The sequence below is a fragment of the Meriones unguiculatus genome, chromosome 9, assembly GCF_030254825.1.
Source record: "Meriones unguiculatus strain TT.TT164.6M chromosome 9, Bangor_MerUng_6.1, whole genome shotgun sequence".
Taxonomy (NCBI): Eukaryota; Metazoa; Chordata; class Mammalia; order Rodentia; family Muridae; genus Meriones; species Meriones unguiculatus.
In genome coordinates, this window is record NC_083357.1 from 2150017 (window position 1) to 2174212 (window position 24196).

The 24196-nt window shown below is 46.6% G+C and overlaps 1 protein-coding gene across 1 annotated transcript in view; it reads right to left on the bottom strand.

Moving 5' to 3' along the window:
• Positions 1 to 12241, bottom strand: part of Gch1 (GTP cyclohydrolase 1) — a 30841-nt gene extending 18600 nt beyond the window's left edge. Inside the window, exon 1 of the mRNA XM_021641251.2 lies at positions 11819 to 12241. Within this exon, the coding sequence (XP_021496926.1) occupies positions 11819 to 12122 (304 nt within the window). The 5' untranslated portion in view covers positions 12123 to 12241. The remainder of the gene's footprint in view (positions 1 to 11818) is intronic.
• Between the last annotated feature and the right edge of the window lie 11955 nt (positions 12242 to 24196).

Sequence of the window (24196 nt, forward strand, 5' to 3'; positions counted from 1 at the left end):
GTACATATTTACATGTTTATGTATGTACTCTCTTAAGGTCATGACAAACAAAACACAAGGTTAAAGCACGCGTAGAGGGAAAGCAACACAACTGAGTGGCAAGCACACCACGGGGAGGCTGTGCAGGTGCAAGGAGGCAGGCTTCCATAGTGGTTCACACACGCAGACACCCATCCTGAAACGACGAGGTTTGCCACAGCAGATCCTCCAACATGCCGGTTTCTTATTAGTCAAGCACCGATGCTGTGCACACTTGTGCTGCTCTGCTCCTAACCTCCTGGCAGCACAGGAGCTGGGCACACATTCGTAACCGGCTCTCCTGACCAACCATGTTCCGCACGGTCTTGCGGGGTCACTGCAGGATGTGCAGGTGAGGCTGACTGAAGTATCAGGAGGCACGGAACTGCAAATGCTTCGACTTCTCTTTACTTCCCAGGGGAAGTTCTCAGTGCTGTATATGGGCTTGCCAACCAAGGGAGAGAACTGTAGTTCTGTCAGACTTCGGTCTGAGCGAGCTTGGTCAGCGTGCGTTCCTCACAGCAGACTGTTTCCTCACGATGGCTGGACACTACGTGAAACCTCAGTGCATTTGTTTGAAACTGCAACTGACCCCAATGCACGAGTCTAGGCAACCCCACCAGTCCCCTGCTGTCCTTGCCTATCTCTGCTCCCCTCATATTTTTATCATCCTCCCAAGTTCATCGGGGACCCCAAGGGGAAGCTGCTCCAGCCTCAGGCTCCTATAATCCTGAGAAACTCTTATGAAGGCAAAAACTTTGGTGATTCAAATTACATTTCCTTGCTCATTATCACTTCTGTTACTTGACACAGAAGCACTGCCAGGTGTGGGGGCACACACCTTTAATCCCAGCACTCAGGAGGCAGAAGCAGCTGGCTCTGAGCTTAAGGCCAACCTGGTCTACTACTTGTACTTGGGAGGCAGAAGTAGAAAGTTTAAGGCCAGTCTGGTCTACAAAACAAGTCCAGGACAGCCAGGGCTATCACACAGAGAAGCCTTGTCTTTCAAAAGAAAAGTGGAAAGGAAAAAAGGGAAGAAACAGAAATGTCATACTGAATTATTCTGTAGCAGAAAAAAATTAAAAGTTAAACAAGGGAAGGTTGGGGATTCAGCTCAGTGGTGGTATACTTGCCCCAGTTCCATCCTCAGCTCTGGGGGGAAAAAAGTTAAACAAAGAAATGCTTTAATTTTTTTTTTTTTTTTGTATTTTGCTGAAAATGCATTTATTCGTTATTTTTTGTGTGAGTTCATTGTTTTTAAGTCAAGTGATCCAGAACTGGCACTGTTTGCCAGACCTGACATTTACTTGGGGTGTTAAGAGTCAAAGTTTCTTTTCCTTCTTATTTTATGCTTTACAAAGTTTTCCTAACATTTAAATTTTGGTATGTAGGTATTTTTCTTTGGTGAAGCACACATTTCTGGTTGTGGCTCCTGGTCACTGCTGTTCCCTGGGCAGCCACTTCGGCTTGAAGGATTGCACTATAGCCATCAGCCACAGACTGTTGAGACTCTGGAGACTGGAGCATATGAGATGGTTCTGAGTCATCAGCCTCCACTACACACCAGTGACCTTACCAGCAGGAGCTGGGTGTGTGGCTTAAATTAGGGGAACAACTGTTCACCCACCTTCTGCTTCCGCTCTCGGTGGGGGATGGATGCCAGCATGGAAGCAGCCCAAGGTTCTTGGCCTTGGATGAACAGCAGGCTGTGGCATGATAACTGTCATTATCACACTGCTGTGGACCATGGGCTTCTCAAGCACCCTTTTCCTGGGAAAGAGCACGAACAGTAAGAATCGCCACAGCAGCAGCTGCTGCACGACTGGACCCACCGTCTGTGTTGTCAGCAACATGTGTGGGCAGGGCTTATGCAACCTGTGAGGAAGCTGGCCTCGTGGTGCTGGGCTAGGAACCGGGCAGACAGCACTGGCAACATGTTGGAATGGGTGAGCCCTGAGCAGTCCAGTGAGCACCGGCTCAGAAAACCAATCTGGCTAGGGCTGTGTGGAATGCAGTTCAGAGTCTTCGGGACTTGGAGGGGCTGGCTGTCCAGGGTAGACAACAGGGCTGGGCATAGTTAGTTCACTCCCATTTTCTACATACACTGGGACAGTGAGATGAGTGCTCTTCTTTCACTGAGCTAAAGCTACATACAGTGGTTGTCACAATACTTGTAATTTATTTGAAAATGTAACCATGTTTAGAAAATTAAAAAGATCGAAGTACAGCTAACTCATGAAGTTGCACTGTTTGTTAATTCCCTTATACATGGGTGGCTTAAGGTATTCGTGACAATTGGGGTGGGGATTATCAGAATCAGGCAGCTTACCAACATTATAATATATATAATACATATAATTATAATATATATGCTGACAGTAGTCTCGTTCTTACTACCTTGAATACATACACAAATCCATTTGTAAAGTAAATACTTGGTATAGAGAGATGGCTCAGCTGGCAAAGTGCTGGCTGTGCCAGTCTAGATCCCTCAGAACCAACATTAAAATAAATAAAGCTGGGTATGGTGGTCATAATCCCAGCACTGGGAAGGCAGAGGCAGGAGGATTCCCAGGGGCTTGTTAGCCATCTAGCCCATCAGTAAAATGCAAGTTCAGGGAAAGACACTATCCCAGGTATCAGGTGATTGAGCAACTGGCAAAGACAGGGTTCAGCTTTTGTCATTCTCCCCGACACACACACACACACACACACACACACACACACGCACGTGTATACGTGCATACACATGCATACAAACGGAAACTTCCCTTACACTTATGTACACACAGCCCACACTGTGCCACTTGCAGTCAAATGGAAATAAGCATTTCAGTACTGAGTCATAACTGGAAAAGCATTAACTGTTGCACTGGAGATAGCTCGGTGGTGGTCAACTGCCCAGCATGCACACGGCCTCAGGTTCAATGCCCAGCACCATAAAACTGTAGGTGTAGACCTACCATGGTTTCATAGCTGCCTCCCATCGCTACTGGGATGAGTTTGTGTTGCCTTACCTGCCAATCTTTCCTTGAGCAGTTCCTTTCGCCAGTAGCCAGTAAAGTTGTGGAACCCAGTAAAAATGATCTCCCATAGTTTATAAACGTTTTTACTATACAGAATGCATAGACCATATATAACCTGTGTATTAATCTGCTATCAGTAAGGCTCCCCAGATTATCAATTTTTAGAAGATAGAAAGCTATGGTGAACGGCTAATCTTACAGGTTTGATGGCCCCTCAACAAGAGCATTGTTCAATGACAAACATTGGGGTGCTGCTGAGCATTTCTATCCTTGCCCATGTCCCTCACTATGGGCCAACTACTGCCATTATCATTCAATTTTCTGAAGATTTATTTTATGTATATGAGTGGTCTATCTGCATGTACACCTGCATGCCAGAAGAGGACATCAGAACCCAGTATAGATGGTTGGGAGCCACCATGTGGTTGCCGGGAATTGAATTCAGAACCCCTGGAAGAGCAGACAGTGCTCTTGGCCGTTGAGCCATCTCTCCAGCCCCATCAGTCAATTTCTCAACAGAACATTTGGTTTCTATACTCATTTTCACACAAACAACAACCTCTGTGCTATACAGCCACTGTAAACAATGGATGTTTCCATAGACTGCCTAACCTTGAATATACACCATGGTCTTATAATTTCAATAAGATAGCATCAAAATTCTGTATATTTGTCAATATGACAAAAAAAATGTATCTGCATGTAGACTCTGTGTTTCTCTTGTGCAGAGTGGGCTCCATCATATTTCCTGGTATTTTAGGGCCCTTTGGATTTCCTTTACTAAGGACCTTCTCTTTAGATGCTTTGGCAATTTCCAGTTGTGTGGCTCATGTTTCTCCCCATCACTTCCTAGCATCTCTTCTTACATTTTATCAGCCCAGGATATGAAAGGCAAATATCCCAGCATGTCACTTGATTGCATTTGGGTTGGAATTCACCATACGAAAAAATTGAGGCAGGATTCATTTGTGTAGCCTTAGCTGTCCTAAACTTGCTTTGAATGTTAGGTTTGCTTTGGTTTTGCTTTGCTTTGTCTTGCAGACAGGGCTTCTCTGTGTAGCCTTGGCTGTCCTGGACTCACTTTGTAGACCAGGCTGGCCTTGAATTCAGAGATCCACCTGCCTCTGCCTCCCTTGTGCTGGGATTACACCATGCTTAGCTGAAAATTCTTAATTTTTATGATCTTGGTCATATTTTATGGCTTCTGGGTTGAGTCATAACTAAGTGGTTTTCTGTTACAGAACTAAATGTGTTTAAAAATCACAATTTTTTTGTTTGTTTTTAAGCTTCATATACTTTAAAACTAGTTTAAAAGAGTTACAGGAACCAGGAGGGGCCACAAAACTTCCATTTCATCTTTAAAGAATTCCAACCAGCCAGGTGTGGTGGCACATGCCTGTAATCCCAGCACTCAAGGACACAGATTGAGGCCCGCCTGGTCTACAAAGTGAGTCCAAGGACAAAGCTAAGGCTACACAGAGACACCATTTCAAAAAACTAAAAAACTTTTTAAAAATTCCAAATAATAAGTTTAAAATTAAAGGACTAAAGATCATCACTCTGTCAATTCTAGTAAATACCAGATTTAGGCAGTCCCCAACAGCCCTTACAGCAGTGGAGCTCTGTAATCGACAAGTTAGACACTGAAGGCTGGCTGAACAGGAAGACATTTAGCTCCTGGGACAGAATCACATGCTTCCTTCCATGAATCAGTCTTGCCTGCACTTAAACGTTTTGCTTTGAGAGACAAGCAAGTCTCTCAATGTGGTAACTAGCGCACACACAATACAAGAAATAAAGGTTCACATTGGACTAACACTTGGGAGTAAAATAAACAAAGCCTAGGACATGGGAAATTGTGCGTGACAAATGGTTTCTTCAGCAACTCCACAAAGTGAAGGTGGGTGACGTGTAAGATCCCTGAGGGGAGTTTCCTAGCAGAATGTGGGGATTTTGTGTAACTCAAGATGAGTTAACACAGGGAAACCTGTGGGAGAATCATGACTGAAAACACTTGCCAGGTGTCTGCTATTAGGCAGGCAACAGTCAACCTCACCTGTGCGCATATGTTACTGTTTTTTTCAAATGCTTGTATTTCAGAGAGCGAAACAACACAACAGACACTTGCTGTAAGATGAGCCGGTGTGAAGCAGGGAGCGGCAAAGCAGGCCAGACCTTTATTCATGTTGACAGGCACAGAAGCCTCGTGGTGGGGACACAGCTCAGTCTCATGCACACTGGAACTCTTCTGTTCCAGTCCACAGCTCTGGGCTGGAGATGGCTCTGCAGAGCACCAGCTGTCCTTCCAGAGGACCAGGGTTATGGTCCCAGCACCCACAGCCATTCCAGGGGATCCAGGGCCCTCTTCCGGCCGCCGTGAGCACTATCCACACAGTGCACATACAAGCAGACAGAACACCCACACCCGCAATAAAAACAAATCTTCCAAAATGATTTTTAAATCTACAACCCTAACAAGACAATGCACCAAATGGTCTCTGTCCTTCTGAAACATCCACATATCCACTGAGTCATTACCGTGTGGGCCTAGAATCCCATCTAGAGTAAAACAGAATCCTAGTAAATCCGTATCCTCAGCCTTGAGTGTAACAGAATTACCAGATAGCCCAGACATCCACTAACGCCCTCCAGGTAGCTCCTGAGTATAACCATCACAGACTCAATAGATAATCCACAGCTGTCAGAAACACCTCCCTTCACATAACGTGGAATTAGGATTCTGGCAATCCAAGATTCCTAATCTAAAAACCAGTAATTAGACATCAGCCCTCTCCTGGTAAATTTTGGTACTGCAGTCTCATTCAAATGACCAGAGGATGCTGCAAACACAAACCTGGGGAGATGCCAGGATGTGGGAGTTTCTAGAGCCAGCCAAAGCAAACAGCAGAAAATAACACCAAGAATAAGGAGAGCCAAGAAAATCAGTAAGACAACCGAAAGCCATGCCACATGACATCCATTATCCTTTCAGCTGTCCTACTTTTCACCACCATCTGGACCACGTCTGCCCTGCGCCTCAGTTTCCTAAGCCACGACATGGAAATATTACATGCTATCAAGGACTCAGAGAGGGCTGGAGCCAGCGCTGGGCCCTTTCACGCTGCCATCGCCTAGCACTAATCAAGTGCCTTTACTAAATGCTCACTGAGACATGTGGCCGTAGCCACATCTCTCTCCCTCACGACCTGTTAATGTCTCTTTACTCTCAAAGGCCTTCCCATGAGGTCAAGAACCGTATTCAGCTTCACTCATTCTGTTCTCAGCACTCAGGACAATGCCTCGAAAACAATTTAAAAAAAAATTAATTATCTCCAAACCTGTGTAAACCCTTAATCTCAGTATTCAAAAGTCAAAAGACAGAGGCTGGTGGACTCTGTGAGTTCAAGGCCAGCCTGGTCTACAAAGTGAGTTCCAAGAGAGCCAGAATTACAGAGAGACCCTGTCTCAAAATGGACAGACAAATAAAAGCATTGGTAAAATCCCCACTAATCTTATAAATATTTGGTACTGCCTTGGATCGGATCATACCCTATCAAGAGAACCATGCTGAAGCTCTGGGGGCCTCTGAATATGATTTTATTCGATATGGTAATGCTGCAGTAAATTCAGACAGTAGAACAGGAGTCTTCTGTAACCAATGTCCTCAGAAGGCAAAAATGAGGACGGGGGCGTGGATTGAGTTCCACAACTGGGATGAGGCTGGAAGGTCTCCAGGCAGTTTCAGAGGGAGCTAGGGGCTTGCTCACTTCCACACCTGAACAGCAGGGGTGTAAAAACCCCTGATCAGTGCCAGCGCTGTGGTGTTGGCTTGACTGAGAATGGCCCCCACAGGCTTGGTCTTCAGTTGGTGGAACCGCTTGGGAATAGGAGGTGTGGCCTTGTTGGGACAGTGTGTCACTAGAGTGACCTTTGAGGTTTCAAAAAGCCTACACAGGCCCAGGCTCAGGCACTCTCTCTCCCCCTCTCCCCTTCCTCTCTCTCCTTTCTGTCCCTCTACCTCCCCTCTCTCTGAGGATAACATGAAAGCTACTTAGCTACCTCACCACACCTGCCTGCCACCACACTCACTACCATGACGGTCACAACGCCCCCACTTAAATTATTTCTTTTATCAGTTATCTTGGTCGTGGTTTCTCTTCGCAGTGATAGAAAGGTGATTAAGGTAAGCACCATGCTCCAAAGTTCCGTGTGGTACCTTTACCTTCCTATTTTTGGCTTTTCTTCCCTGTTTTCAACTATTCTGATCTACATAAACTACTGTATCAACAGCTTTCTTTTCACCTTTATCCACAACGCTCTTCTGGCAACAAATAAGCCCTATTCAATAATCCACTAACAAAATAATTCATTAACAGAAATTATTAGTGAGTCAAAATTTAAATTAGCTACATGTTCACATTTGTCCATATTAACATTTCAGTCTTACTAAGATGAACTGGTGTGTGTGTGTGTGTGATGTCAGGTGTCTCCCTCAACCTCTTATCTCTTAACATAGTCTCTCCATCACCTGGAGCCACCTAGTTGTCTGGACTAACTAGGCAGCAAGCCCCGGCGCTAAAACAAGACAAGGTGCCACCGTGCCTTGCTTCCTTACATGAGGGCTGCAAGCCAAACTTGGGTCTTAGTGGATTTTCAGTTAGCACTTACTTCATCAACTGAATCCTCTCCCTCCCCTGAAATACGTACTTTAGAACCTTTCATCCATGATAGGGTAGGGAATAGGAAAGAATTTTACTTTGAGACTGGAGAGATAGCGCAGGTCAAAAGGACCAAGTTCAGTTCCCAGCACTCACAACTGCCTGTTACTGCAGTGTCAAGGAATGTGATGCCCTCTTCTGGCCTGCTGTGTACATGCACTCTCCCTTCTCGCTTACATATAACTAAAAAGTAAAAGAAATCAAGAATTTCTTTTTTTTTTTTTTTTTTGTCTATCTTGAAACTTTAGTTGCATATATCTTTAATTCACCAATCAACCCAATTTATTACATCAGACACATTGTGGTTTCAGAAGAAAAATTTTCACAATTAGAAAGGGTCAATGGAAAGGGCCTCAGGGAATGGGACCTCCCCACTTATTTAAGTGGTGGCTCTGAATGAAAAAAATGCAGACAAAGTATACACACCTGTAACCCCTGCACTCAAAGGCAGGAGGGTTGGACACAGAAAACAGCGCCTTGCATAGGAAGAAGAGTGTGGCTAAACGGAAAGGAGAAAGAGTGGACAAAGAAGGCGTGGTCTGAGTGTGGCCAAGGGTCAGCCTGTGGTGCTACAGCCTAGGGACAGCCAGGCCTGGGAGGGGTGCTGCCATGTCCTCACCACAGCCCTGTGATGGCCGCAGGAGACTTGCTACACACACAGCCCTGTCAGGGATGACCACAGAGGAAAGGTGTGACAGGACAGGTAGTGGAAAATGACACACTCCCCAGAGCCAAGTAGTGAACAGAAAACGGAGAATAGGAAATGCCACATAACTTCTGACATAAGTCAACAAGGAATTAATAGAGCATCAGACATACAAAATATGTAAATCCCTGTATCTGTCCACAAGTCTTAAATTTAAAAAAGTCTTCAGGGACTCAGGGATGGCTCGGCATCAAGAGCATTTGCTGCTCTTGCAGAGGATCTGGCCTAGGGTGCCAACACCTACATGTTGGTTCACAACTGTCTGTAACCCCAGTTCCAAAGACTCTTCTTCTGGCCTCTAAGGCTCGTGCATAATACAGGCAGGCAAAACACTCATACATGTAAAATAAAAAATGAATAAAATCAGGCCAGGCGTGGTGGCCTTTTATCCCAGCACTCAAGAGGAAGAGGCAGATAGATCTAAGTTCAATGGCCCAGCATGGCTGCGGTAGATCTCCCAAGCCCCACTCTTAACTACTTTCAGGTGGCGGATTCTGGGGTCAGTTTCCTGGTAGGGCAAACAGGCCAATGAGTGCAGGGGCAGCACAAACTGGACACCATAGGTCACAAAATAAAATTTACAACTAAACAGGAAGTTGGGAGGGGACAGGGTGGAGGCTGGGGATAGGGAAGACCTCGGAGTAGTTAGGAAGAGGGTAAATCTGATCAAAATACGTTCTACACAGGAATGGAATCTCGTTTGTTTGTTTGAGACTGGGTTCTGGCTGTCCTGGTCTCACTTTGCAGAACAGCTTCAAACGCCTCTGCCTCCCTGGTGCTGGGATTAGGGCGTGTGCTGCCACACCTGGCTTGTCTGTTCCTGTTTTGGGTTTGTTTGTTTTCTTTGTCAGCACTCAGATATACACCTACCGCTGCCTCCTGGGATTGAAGGCGTGTGCCTCCGCCACCACTCAGCTGCTAAAGAATGGAATTCTTAAAGAACTAACAAGAACACATTATATTTAAATTTAAACATCTTTACAATATTTTATTACACGTGACAAGCTAATCTTAGCCAGTCCATCCTGTGCACCTGTTGGTCATGCGCTGTTTGAAATGCCTGGTAGAGAAGTGCAGATTCATCTTGCTGTATTACAACCTAAGAAAGTACCTACCTCTACCTGGTTTCTGCCATGTATGAACTCCAGCTTAGTTTCCTCATTGTGGTGATGAAAGAATAATGCTTTGTCCCAAAGTTAAGGTTTAGCCAAGACCATTCAATTGAGGTGAGCATGGTAGCCCTCACCTTTAATCCCTGGAGGCAGAGGCAGGCAGAACTCTTGAGTTGTAAACCAGCCCTGTCTACATATCCAGCCCCAGGATAGCCAAGTCTATTAAATAAAAAAGAAAATTCCATTAATAGCTACCAATACAATAATCAATAGTCCATGATTTTTTTTCACATGAGACAATGTTTGTCTGTGTGGCCTTGGCTATCCTGGACTCACTTTGTAGACCAGGCTGGCCTTGAACTCACAGGGATCTGCCTGGCTCTGCCTTACCCTTGAGCGCGGGGGATTAAAGGCGTGCACCATCACACACTAGTCCATGATTTTATTGTGATAAAACACCTATAAAACTCATGTTAGCTGGTGTTTGAGAGCACTGGCTGCTCTTCCAAAGGACCGGGGTTCAAACCCCAGCACCCACATGGCAGTTCACAACTTCCTGAAACTCCAGTTCTAGGGGGTCTGACCACCCTGGCACAGACATGCAGGAAGGCAAAAACACAAATGTAAATAAAATCATTTTTTAAAAGAATTCTTCATGTTAACCATGTGAAGCTCAGTAGTATCCATGATGTCTAACTACCACCTGTCTACTTTCAGAACATTTCTCTCACTAGAAAAGGAACCCCCCAAAAAAAGGAAACCTCATACCCATTAAGCTGTCATTCATTAGCCCTCTGTCTCCTCAGCTGACAGCGAGCTTCTGTCTCTAGGTCAATGAATTCTTTATTAACAAATTGGAATAGAGGTGCTTTGGAGCCCTTAGGCCTCTTCAGCTGAATCTCAGCTTCTGAGCCAGCCTGGCTCTCAGTAACAGGCAAGCAGGCAAGTCTCTTTAGAGAACTGTGTGACTCCTCTCCCTTGGAGTAATGAGATTACTGAAGGGAGGGACTGTGGGTGCGGCTAGGATCCCCTTTTCCAGCTGAAAGACAGAATGAACAAGGCTCAGTCAAGATGCTCTTTGCTACAATCCTGGAACCTCAAACCCACTAACACCATTGTCCCCCAGACTTTGCATTTTCAAACTCTGCTTTTAACAGTGAAAGCCAGACTCCAAAGGAGGTCCACTTCCTGGCGTTACCAGGAAGCAGTTTTGTTTCCTTGGGACCCACCCTGCACAGGCTCCGATTTCCCACCCTTCCTTTGAGGTCGGGCAAGACTTGGCAGAAGTGAGTGCTCTTTCTAGGATGGGTTCTCAGTCTCTCAGCCTTGCCTTCAGGAAAAGGCCAAGGACAGACAGGGTGACCAACCACCCTTCAAAGCTCAAAGCTGCGCTGCTGTCGTCCCTCCCCCCCGCCCAGGAGAAATGGTGGAGGCGAAGAAACATGTCATAGAGATGCACGGGAGTAAACTGAAAATAAGACCTTTGACCTCAGCCAAAAGGACCAGAACCTTCTCGTTTTTAAATGGGCAGCAAGGTCCACTTCCTCCTTCCCTGCCTCTACCCAGAGACTGCCTCCCTGTCACTGCGTGGAAAAGCCTTGCTGACCGCAAGCTCAGACTGTAGATGTTAGCTGACTTTGGAGCAAGGGTGACGGCACAAGCACGGAGTCCCAGGTCCGGGGAGCCTCAGCGCTCAGAGTAGCAGCAGGCGGGGGAAGTGTGAAAGGCTTTCAGCAACAGCACTCACCGAAGAAAATCCACACCTCCAACTGCTCGGAGTCCGAATCCAGAATAGTGCCACATTTTGGCAAAGCCCTAACCTGGAGTAAACCTGAGGCGGTCGGAGGCGAAGGACACCTGTCTGAAGAAGCCCCTCCCCCAATCACAAGTGGGAAACTTCTTTGGCTCACTGACTCGTCCAGGAACCCTGGCTTCACCCAAGAGCGCTGAACCTCAGACCGACCAAGAAGCCTCGCTTCAACAAGTGTCCGGGGATCCTTACGGGGGAAGGCGTGTGCCGCACGCGCTATCAGGCTCTGGACCCACCCCGGACCCCCGGATGCCAGCCCACAACCCAGGAGGGGAGCTCGCCTCGGCCAGGGGGCGTCTCCGCGGCCGCAGCGGGGGCTGGACAGCGTGGCCCTCGGTGCCAAAGATGAAGCAACTTGGGAAAGTTGGCGGGGCCGCCCCCTTCCCGGAAGCGCCTCCCGCGCCCCCGCGCCCCGACGCACGCCCGACCTGAGATGGTCTCCTGGTACCCCTTGGTGAAGAACTGCATGGCGGTGGCCGCCCTCCAGGGCGTCTTGAGCAGCCCCTGCCGCTGGGGGTCCTCGCCCAGCGAGCGCAGGATGGACGAGTAGGCGGCGGCCAGGCTGGGGAGGTTCAGCTGGTTGTCCTCCTCGCTGCGGGGCCGCCCGGCCTTCCAGGCTGCGGCGGGCGGTGCGCCCTTGGCCTCGGGGGGCCGCGGCGGCTCCCGCCCGGGGAACCCGTTGGCGCACCGCGCTCCCCGCGGCTTCTCCGCCGCCGGCGGGCCCTGCTCCATGGACGCCGGGGGCTGCGAGCGCTGCGTTCCCGCTGCGCCGGGCCCGAGACGCGCGGCCCGCACCAGGACCGGCTCGGCTCCGAGAGTCACCCTCCGACTCTCCCGCGGCCCCGGAGCCCCGCCGCGCCGCTCTTTTTATGGCGGGGCTCCCGGCCGGCACCGCCTGGCGTCCTCATTGGCCCGATGCTGGGCGTCACGGAGATCGCCCCGCCTCTTCGCCCCGCCCTCCTGGGTGGCTCCCGAACCCCGCGGTGGCCCAAAGCCACCTCCAGGTTGGACCCCTCGGCTTACGAAGGGAAGAGCTGAGTGTGCAGAGGGGCAGGAATTCAGGAGCTGGAACTTAGACACGCGGCCTCCCCCACTTTCGAGGGCCAAACGGGGCGTGGTCTCCAAAAACGCTGGGTCTGGCTGCCTTGTGAGCTCAGGTGACCTCGCTGGTGCTGGCGGGTGGAGCAGATAAAGGATGAGCAGCTCTTGTGCTCTTTTTTTTCTTTTTTAATTACTGTCTTTTCAGTTACTTCCTTATTGTTTTGAGATTATAGTAAACTTCATTTCTGCTTTCCCTTTCCTCCCCTAACCTTGTTCTTCGAATTCACAGCCTCTTTATTTTAATACTTGTTACCTATGTGTGTGTTCCTAAATACATAAACACAAGCTGCTCAGCCTGTGTAAGGTCACTTGCGCGCACACGTTTTCAGGGCTGCCCGTTTGGCACTCGTGCTCTCTTCCCTGTGCAAGACTACCCGAGTCTTCCTTGGTCGCCTGTTGTTCTTTGTCTAGGGTTCAGGCCTCATGAGTACCTGTCCCATTCACCTCCACCACCATCACCATCACCCATCCATGTTCGCATATATGTTGGTGTCATCCTTTTGTTTTACTTTTTGAGACAAAGTCTCACTGTACATCTCTATCTGGCTTGCTGGCAACCAGGGAGCCCTTTAGTTCACAGCGATCTGCCTGCCTCATATTTCCAAATGATGGGATTAAAAGCATGCACCGGCCTCTCTCTTGCTTTTCAGGCTAGAGAAGTTGTGACTTGAAATTTGTTCAATGGTTTAAAGTGTGCACAACACATCTGCCCCTCTGGAAAACCCTCTAGCTACCATGAAGGCATGAATTATAATAAATGAGACTCATGGGAGTTCCTGTGCCTTGGGAAGTACTAGTATTTATAAGCTGCTAATCTCTGCTCCACTGCTTTAACCTCCCCTGACCTTGTCTTTCACATTGACTGAGGGAAGCTTGTTTTCTTTCAACACCCTGAGTTTGGTGATCAGCAAGAAGACTGGGGCTGCTAGCCACACCCTCTATCCGAACAGTGTGTAATAAGAACCTGGCAAACTCATCACTGACAAGAGTAGACAGCAGGGGCTAGACTGATGACTCAGCAGTTTAGACCACTTGCTGCTCTTCCAGAGACCTGGGTTCTGTTCCCAACACCTTCATCAGGCAGCTCACAACCATATATAACTCCAGCTCCAGGATATCCAATCTCTCTGGCTTCTGTAGACACTTACAATCACATGAAATCCCCCTCTCCCCCACACACACTCGATTGAAAAGAATATTATGGAAATCTTTGAGGCGGTGGTGCACACCTTTTATCCCAGCCATGGGGAGGCAGAGGCTGACAGATCTCTGTGAGTTCAAGGTCAGCCTGGTCTAAAGAGGGGGTTGCAGGAGTGCTGGGGTTAAAGGAATGCCCCACCACCGCCTGGCCTAAAACTGTTTCCTTAGAGCAAGAATCTCTTCCTCTTGCATCAGCTAGTCTGTCCTCCCGACCCTACCACGGCCTTGCGTGCTTTTGTCCTGATTAGCTTCTTGCCTGCTGCAAGCCTTCTGCTGGCTAACGTTTGTGGTGGCCAGAACTTTGACCCTGGAAAAATTGATTAGCAAGTGAAAAAAGCTTTTCATTTAAAACCCATTTGTGTTTTATGGGGACACAGAGGTTGATCAAGTTTTAAGTACAAAGATCCATTCCACAAATGTTGGTACAAACTGAAACGTTATTGATCAACTTTTTTTTCTTTTTGTGACAGGGTTATTCTGTATAGCCCTGGCTGTCCTGGAACTGGCTCTGTACACCAGGCTGGCCTCAAATGCAGAGATCCACCTGCCTCTGCCTCACATGTGCTGATACTAAAGGTGTACTGATTCAACTGGGCTCTTAAAGAGTAACATAAGCTTTGATTTGATTATTTTCTTTCAGATTGAAAAAAAAAAGACTATTTTTCTCAGTGGAAGGATTATGTCATAATCCCAAAGATGGATTTTATCAAGCAATCAAATTAGTATCTTCTTTGTTTCAGAGAGTATCTTATGCTGATTCTCTGACCTTTAAACAAGTGTTAAGCCTGAGATTGGATCAAGCAGAAGCCCATGGATTCGTCCCGTACTAAATGGACTAAAGCCTTTACTGTAAACTGTAATTCGTATTTATTGGACATCTATTCCAAATACGTGTTCGGGAAAAACACATGAAAACTGCTTGATCTCAGAGTCATCTTCAGTATAAAATAGGAGAATTGAGGCTGGGGACGTAGTTGGTGGAGTGCCTTCCCAGCACATAAAAACCCAGGTTTCTACTCCCAGAGCTACATAAAGCAGATATATTGACACAAGCCTGTCATCCCAGCACTGGGGTAGTGAAGGGAATAGGATCAGGATCAGGAGTTCCAGGTTATCTTCGGGCTACCTAAATTTTTAAGAGTAGTCTTGGCTAAATGAGATCCTGACCAAATAAATAAACAAACAAAACAAAGGAAATGCAGAACACTTGCCTCGAATGCTTGAGCCCGGGGTCAGTCCTGTACACTGCCAAAAAATGTGTGTGAGTGTCTGTAAATAAAGTATAAGAAATATGCATGCCAGAGAATACTTTAAAAGCTAATTATTGAATTCATATATACATATATATATGGATTGAATCCAATATTTATTGAATATTCACATCCAATAGCAAATTATATAAATCAAGAAATGACCATCAGTAATGTGTGTAAACAAAGTATAAGAAATATGCATTTCTAGCCAGACACTGGTATACACTGTGATCCTGGTGCTCTGGGAGCCAGAGGCAGGCAGATCTCTGTGAGTTCAAGGTGAACCTGGTCTACAAAGCAAGTCCAGGACAGCCGAGGCTACCCAGAGAAATCCTGTCTTGAAAAACCAAAATGCATGTCGGTGAGTTTTTTTAAAAAGCTAATTATTGAATTCACTTATATACATATACAATAGCAAATTACATAAATCGAGAAATGACCATTAAACTGGTATGGCCAGGCACAGTGGTGCACACCTGTGATCCCCAGCACTCACGGAGGAAGAGGCAGGCAGATCTCTGTGAGTCTGAGGCCAGCCAGTTACAGAGAAGGGCAATAAATGTCTATTAGGAGGGATAAAGACAGCCCAAGATAATCTGGCTCTGGACTTAGACATCCCAGACTTCTCACAGTCTTGAAGTTCCCCTGAGTCAGCCTTGCAGAAGCCTCAGCAAAGCGCATCTTTCCAGAAACTTTCATTCACAGATTGAACCTCCTAAAAGCATGAGCAAAACCAGTCTTTCCTCCGTTACCTTGCTCTCTCGGGCATTTTTCTCAGAGCATTTTTCTGTTGAATCAACAGAATTCTAAGTTGCTGCTGCTAATTTGTCAACCTAGAGAGAATCCATCTGAAGCTATCTTTTCTTCTGAAGAGGAGTGGAGCAGCTTTGGGGGAGAATATGAGAAAATGAAAACACTACACTAATGGACGGGATGATTCATGAGCTCCACACTGAGTCAGAAGACTAGAGCCCCTTCACCATGGAAGAGTAGACATTCCAGACCATTGCCTGTTCCAGTAGAAGCTCTTTGACATCTTAAAATGATGATTAGCAACATGGATGCTATCTTTGGACCCTACCATTGCTAAACTCTTTCCTGACCTTCACAATTTCTCATGGAAGAAAAGTCGTTAACACAAACTCTTCGGATTTCGAACTCTTAAGCCAGGGGTAGTGATGGGAAATGTGAAGATGACACGTTCAATAAGGTCAGAGAAATAGAGGGTCTATAAGTAGTTACCCGAGCATGCACGTAAGACAGAAAAATAGCAAGACAACAGAATAAACATCTGGGAACAAAGCAAAGTTAAACTAAACTAAGAGGATGTGGCAGTCACATTTAACTTGCGTGTCTTAGGTTTCTAGGGCTGCGAGAAAACCCCATGATCAAAAGTGCTGGGGAAATGGCTCAGTGGTTAAGAACACTGGCTGCTCTTCCTGAGGACCTGGGTTCAATTCCCAGCAACCACATGGCAGCTCACAACTATCTGTAACTCAGGTTCCAAGGGATCCAACACCCTCTCACAGACAAACCTAAAGACAAAACACTAATGTACATGAAATAAAATAAACAAATCAACGTTGTTCAAAATCAACGTGGGGAAGAAGGAGTTCATTTCATCTTAAATTTCTCAGGTCACACTCCATCCTGGAGGGAAGTCAGAACAGGAAGTCAAGGCAAGAACTGAAGCAGAGGCTGTGGAAGAGTGCTGCTTTCTGGCTTTCTCCTACTGGCTTACTCAGCCTGCTTGCCCAGGGCTGGCTCCACCCACCTGGGTCCGCTTGCTCAATTATGTACCAAGAATATGTCCAACAGACCTGCCTACAGGCTAATCTAATGGAGGCATTTCTTCATTTGAACCCCTCTTCTCAAATGACTCTGGCTTGTGTCAAGTTGGCATAAAACTAAACAACACAACTGGCCCCTTGTCAAATCGACACACAAACATATCATCATGACATCAACTTTCCTTTCTTGTTCATCCCCAAGATCTCAAGTCAATACTACCATCATGTAAAGCACAGTCAAACTTTTCTCTCAACTGTGGGCTCCTGTGAGATCAAAAACATGTTACGTCTTTTCTTACTCCAAGAGGGAAAAACCCAGGGCACAGCCACAATCAGAGCAAAGCCAAACCTCGAAAGTTCAACAGTGTGAAAAGTTCAGTGACCGGCTTCTGGGGCCCATTCACAATTGCCTGGGCTCAAAGGGCCCGGCAGCCTCCCTGGTTCTGCCATCCACCACATACACAGCCCGTCTCACAGGCTCAGACTATGTTATGGGCACAGAGTGGCTCCTCTCCACAGGTGCTGCTGTCATTCCATGGTGTTAGGGCCTCCGGGATGCTGGGGTCTCCACTGAAACCGAGGCTTCGGCTTCAGCAGTGGCCTCTTCCGACCTGTCTTCAGGGACTCTGATCCTGCCACCTGTGCCAGGTCTCAGGTTCTCTTCATGATGCTTTTAATCCTAAGGCTTCTACTACAGCTGAGGCTGCACCTTTACCTCTGGCCTTTCCTGGCCTCCCACAGCCTCAACCGCTCTTCATGACCCCTTCACATTTTCAAAGCCAATACCAGCTGGGAAATATTTACACATTACTAAGTTCAAATGCCAGCATGAAACAACCTTGGGCCCCTCTGCAGTATAGCTTCTGTGTGCTGACCCTGTGGAAACACTTCCCAGAGGACTTCGCCTCACTAAAGCTGTCCTTTCCTCCTCCTTTCTTCTTCTTTTTTTTTTTTTTTTTTTTGGTGGGACATGCTTGGCTGTCCTAGACTTGCTTTGTAGACCAGGCTGGCCTCAAGCTCACAGAAATCCAGCTGCTTCTGCCTCCCTGAGTTCTGGGATTACAGGAGTGTGCCACCACACTGGGTTAGCTGTCCATTTCTTAATCACAGCTGACTCTTCAGCCCCAGCTGAGCAAAGGTTTCACTTCATTAGTATTGGTCTCTGTAAACCACAGCTGATTCTTTATCTCCAGATGACCAGAAATATAGCTTTTCTTTTTGTTTTTGATTTTTGAGACAGGGCCCTGGCTGTCCTGGACTCACTTTGTAGACCAGACTAGCCTTGAACTCACAGAGATCTTCCTGCCTCTAGCTCCCAGAGTCCTGGAACTACAGTCCCCCTGGGCCTGGCTTACCAAATGGTTTTACCAACCAAAGTTCCAAGCCCTTCCACAGTCCTCCCCAATACAGTATGGTCAGGTCTGTCACAGCAATACTTCATGATCCTGGTACCAATTTCTGTCTTAGGTTTCTATTGCTGTGATAAAATGCCATGATCAAAAGCAATTTGGGGAAGAAAGGGTTTATTTCATCCAGCAACTCTCAAATCACACTCTTTATCACTGAGGGAAGCCAGGGCAGGAACTCACAGCAGAACTGAAGCAGAGACCATAAGGGAATGTTGCTTACTGAGTTGTTTCTCACAGTTTGCTCAGCCTTTCTTAAGCTTTTCAAGACCACATGCCCAGGGCTGGCAACACCCGCAATGGTCTGGGTCCTCCCACATCAACCACTAATCAAGAAAATGTCCAACAGACTTGCCTAGAGGCCTGTTATTATTATTATTATTATCATTGTTATTGTTTTATTTCAAGAGAGGCTGTCTCAAAAAAAAAAAAAAAAAAAAAAAAAAAAAAGAGGCTGTCTCTGTGTAATAGTCCTGGACTTGCTTTGTAGACCAGGCTGGCCTTGAACTCTTGAACTCAAAGAGGTCCCCTGCCTCTGCTGGGATTAAAGGTGTGCACCGCCACACCTGGCTAATCTCGGAGAGGTATTTTCCCAATTGCGTCCCTTCTCCCATAGGGGTCTAGTTTGTGTCTAGCTGACATAAAAGTTAACCAAGTATCCCTCATCTGCAACAATTAGGGCTAGAGATGTTTCATGTTTCAGAGTTTTGGCAGAGTAGACAAAGTGGAAATATCTGTATGAGCTTTTCTGAGTGGATATCCCTAATGTAAAAATCTGAAATCTGAACAGCTGTGAAACCAAAAGTTAAAGACTCTCAGAGCACCCTGGACTTCAGGAAGATGAAACAGGTCTCTAAGTACCATGAGTCTGGTTCTGTTTGATTTTGTTAAATGCCCTTAGTAAGACACTTGAGTGTAGAGATAGGGAATAATATGTCAGAAGGCATAGTTACATTTCACTGAATAACACCATCTGCTAAATGTCCTTCCGCTGCATTCCCAGGCATTGCACAATCCGATTCCACAAGGAAGCTCGCTGGACTCATGCTTGGTGAGAACAGTGAGCATTCCCTCCCGTGGGATGCACTGATCAGGACATCCACAGACACCTCTATGTGAGAAGCGATGTCTCCACTGATCAGGACATCTACGGACACCTCTATGTGAGAAGCAGTGTCTCCACTGATCATCGTCCACACACATCCAATCTGTCCTTTCCCTCTACCTTCCTGATCCGTCAACGAGACAGCGGCTGTTTGTGGAGAAACCCCCAGTTTACCCACGCTGGAAGATTTGTTTTCTAGTCAACAAATGCGTTTAAGTGGTAATTTAACTGTCAATGGAAACTAAGTGAAAAGGTGCTGCAGAATTTCTAGCGATTCTTGGAACTCTCTTGCTATTGAATGAATCTTCCCCCCAGTTGCCTGGGGAACTGCATGTTAATGTCACACATCAAGCAGTTCTTCCCTGAATGTAATTGTAGTTTATCTGATGCCTTGTTTAAAGCTGTTCAAATGTTTGGCTTCTGCTAGGTATTTTTTGGCATCACTCATGACAGTTGACGGATCTGAAACAACTTTAATACATTTTTTTCTAAATCCCACTAACTTGTTGAATCACCAGAAGAACATAAGTTGGAAAATATCTTTACTACAAAATGAACCAAGGAAGATTCATATAAATCCAAGAGAATCCAATAGCTTTTGCAGGAAAGCATCAGCAGCCAGCTTGGTGAGGTCTCATCAGGGGAGGCCAACTGAGACAATGCTATGTTCTGATAGGACTCGGCTTGGGGAAAGTCAGTGCCGGATGCCCTATCAAATATTTTTAACTCCTTTCTTTAACTAAAAGATCTCCGGTTTTGCCAGGTATAGTGGCACACGCCTGTAATTCCAGCACTTTGGGAGGCAGAAGCAGGTGGATCTCTGTGAGTTTAAGGCTAGCATGTTCGACAAGGTGAGTGTAGAACAGCCAAAACTACACAGAGAAACCATGTCTCAAAAAAACAAAACAAAACAAAAATCCGGGTGCAAGGACACACTTGTAATCCCAGCACTCTGGGAGGCAGAGACAGGCAGATCGATATTAAGTCAAGGCCAGCCTGGTCTACAAAGTTAGTCCAGGATAGCCAAGGCTACACAGAGAAACCCTGTCTTAAAAAAGAAAAAGCCCTAAAAAGAGAGAGAACAAAGACCTCTAGTTTTGCTTAAAGAAGTCACTTGACTAAGGAAACAAACAGCACCACCATCAACAAACCATACATTTTCATGTCCTTACAGCCACCATGGCCGTGTGCACATTTTATTCAGCTAGTTGTTGCCGTTGCCAGATGGTACTTCTGGGGAAGGTCTTTAAAGAAGACAGATAAATCCGAGGATGAATCCCACACCTCCTCACAGTCTTTCCCTGGGCAGGAGTGCAGAGGCTGTACTTGAAGTGCATTCATCTTCTTGTGCTCGGGAGACCACAAGCCCAAGACAGAGCTCCCAAGGCCTCAAGAATAACAGCTTTGGACATCTTCCTTCAAGAATTCTCTCACTTCAGGAATATAAAACAGTTAACTTAGTCAGTGGTGTTCCAGCCTTTGCCTTCACTGTGCAGGTGATAAAGACAGTATAATGACTTCGTTATGAACAAGAAATTTCACTCTGGAGTAAACTTTGTGATTGGCATGTGTGGAGAAGTGGCCCTTACGGAGCACATCACAACAGTCTGTGCATGGGTACCATGTAAGTATCAGGAACGTGGAAAGGACAGTGTCAATACAAAAAATGTGATAGGGCCAGAACCCCCAAAAATATGGAAAGTCATACAGAGAAAAGTCCTAGAAACGTGAAAATGTGGGAGCCTTCAGCTATCTCCTGTGTGTTGAGCGACATCTGCCGATGAACAGGAGAGATGGGCCTTTCAGGACCTCTGAGATCACGCCACAACTCTCCCTGGAGAGAAGCAAACGGCTGTGAAGGTAAGCAGACTAGTACCGGGTTCGCTTATCAGCACTGAGCTCAACAATACATAACGCCAGCAGTTTCTTCTCCTAATTCTTTTCATTTCACAAAGCAACTCCATTGCGAGAGGCACTATAAATGCTAAAGTTTGTAAACGTTCTGCTTCTATTTAAAATCAAGAAACCACTCTCCGCAGAGACGTCTCGTGAGTATAAGCAGACACTAAGGCTCAAGCCTGGCTCAGCCCTGAGGATAATGTAGTTTTTATCCCAAAATAATATTTTGCTTACCAAAGATATGTCTCTCCTCAAAAAAGAATGCTATATTAACTCAAATGAACATTTCCTTTCTGCTGTGTTACTTTAACATCTCAAAGATTCTTCAACTATATCTTTGCTTTATGAAATTTCTGTCCTTAATATCTGTGGAAGAGTTTGATCCACAAAGGAAACTCCTGACCAAGAATATATAGACTGAGTTGGTCCAAAGCCCTAACAGTCTCTCTGTGCTCTCACTACATCACACACGGTCTTTCTAAGTCTAAGGAATATGCTAATTTATTCCAAAGTGATATATATTTGTTTACAGTCATCTTGTTCCTGGAATGTGCAGGACTGTTCAAATTCTACTTCAATTTTTCAAAGAGAATCCTAAAAAAAAGGCAAAGTATTTGATTTCTGGGACAATTTCCTTTCTGGCTCCGTGCAGGGACTCTTGGAAAAGACAGGCTTGAACCTGGTGTCTCAAGCGCCCAGCAAAGTGTGGACCGAAAGGTGACCTGGCTTTTGCAGGTATTGCCTTCAGCAGCTGGCTCAGGGTTAGCCGCCTACCCCATGGAGATGCTATTTCAGCACTTCCCCCATGACTCGTGCCTCTGAGGGTGTAGGCCACCAAGGTGCCACTCCCCTCATTGAGCACATGCTGTCTCTGTTGCGAGCCGTCCTGGAAAGATGGTAGACCTAAGTTCAGGTGATGTCAGGACTGATGGCGCTGGAGGTCCACCAGTGCGGTCTCTGTCGGCTGCGTTTGGGTGAAGAGTCAAACCGTGGCTTGTGGGCCTGGCACAGGTGTGTGGCTGGAGGGCTGGTTCCAGGAGTGTCTGCTGCCATCTCTGGACAGTGAGCCGGGGGACGGGGGCTTCTCACATCGAGTCTGTGACCCTATCCAGCTGGAAAGTCAGGACCACACACTTGCTTTGTTGGCTGTTCTGAGGCCTGGAATACATTCTGGGCCTCGCTAGGCTGGGTGGTGCACAGCTTTGTCCTACCTGCTCCCTGGTCCTATTTCCTCCTCTTTTTACAATTCCCACTGTTGGAGGACAAGCTATAAGTAGGTGCTTTCCCCCTTCTACATGAAAGCTTGTAGCTTTGGTGGGTGAGGGCTGGACGGAATCTGGGCCTCTGGTATCCACGGTTCAGGGCAGCTGTGTCTTCTTGGAGGATGCCCAAGGTCCTTGTTTGACAAGCTGGCTGGATACAATAATCAACTAGATTTATTCACACACACACACACACACACACACACACACACACACACACACTCCCCACGTAGCCTCTGAGCAGAGGCGATTCTGGCTTCCACGTACAATGAGGTGCCCTGTGATTCCATCAGGACAATCTGCTTCCAAATCCACTGCTTCTAAATCTAACTTCTGCCGCTGCAGAGCTGTAGACACTGTGCCTTCCCTGCCGTGGTGGGCAGCATCGCTGGAACCACAGCTAGGAGGAACCCTTCTCCCCAAGGTGCCTGAAGTGTTGCTGTCACAGAGATGAACAATCAGCACATAAGCAACCTCACATCCTTGCTCTAACTCCCTAACTGTAACAAACCCCCTTCCTATTTCTTCTTCTTGGGGCCTCTCCCACAGTGTCAAAATCAGTTTTTTACACTTCTATGACATACAAAATATTAATTATGTTGAAGGAAGTAAAACACAGGGCTGGAGAGACAGTTCAGCAGTTAAGAGTGAGTCTTCATCTTACAGAGAAACAAAAGTCAACTCCCCAAACCCATGTTAGCCAGTTCACAATCCCCTGGTGCTTCGGCAGCATGTGGATCCGATGCTGACCCCTGACCTCCATGGGCGCAAGCACCCACGTGCACATATCCAAACACAGACACACTCACACACAGAATTCAAAATGTTTTTAAAAGATGTGCTCTGCAAGTGCAGATGTGTGGACAGAGGACACACTGTGGCACACCACAGCTTCCTTGATGACATGTTTCCTATGCTTTGTTTTGCTTTGTTTCTGTTCCTTTGGTTGGGTTTTGGTTTTATTTTTATTTTCTTTGTTGGGGGGAGGTTGCAAGGGCAGAGGGCAGATACGAGGAGATGGGGAGATGAGTAGAACTGGGTGCATTATGAGAAACTAACGAAGAATCGATAGAACATTGAAAAATCTACCAATAAATTGACATACTGAAGAAGAAGTGTAAACTTAGAATCAAGAACGAAGTTTAACTTTAAAACTCCCAGTAAAGATTGGGGCTTTGGTGTGGGGCTGGAGGGGTGTAGTATCTGAAGAGGAGCAATGGTAGACTTGTGTCTCCCGAAAGTGCAGAGAATAGTGACCATGAGTGTTGGCTCTTAACAAGACATCTTCAATCACCCCCGCCAACTCTGGGAATATCAAGAAAGAGGAACTGGAGGAACTTAACAGCCAGAGGCAGGGAGGAGTGAAACACTGTCATAGTGATTTTACTCACAAACTCACTGCATCTGTGTCCACTGTTGTCATGGCAGGGAGCATGGTGGCACACAGAGAGTCATGGTGCTGGAGAGGCAGCTGAGAGTTCTACATCTGGATCTGCAGGCAAAAGGAAGAGACAAGCAAGCTGCTAGACCTGGCCTGCGCTTCTGAGACCTCAAAGCCCAACCCCTAATAACATGCTTCCTCCAGCAAGGCCACACCTCCTAATAGTGCCACTCTCTGTGGGCCCAGCATTCACACATGAGTCTGTGGGGGCTACACCTACTCAAACCATCACAGTGGGGGAAAGAGGAGGGCACCAAAGTAGCAGGAAGCTTATTAGGAAAAGGTTTCAGCAGGAGATAGGGGATGCTAAGAAAGGGCAATAGGGCTGAAAGCTCGTTATACTCATGTA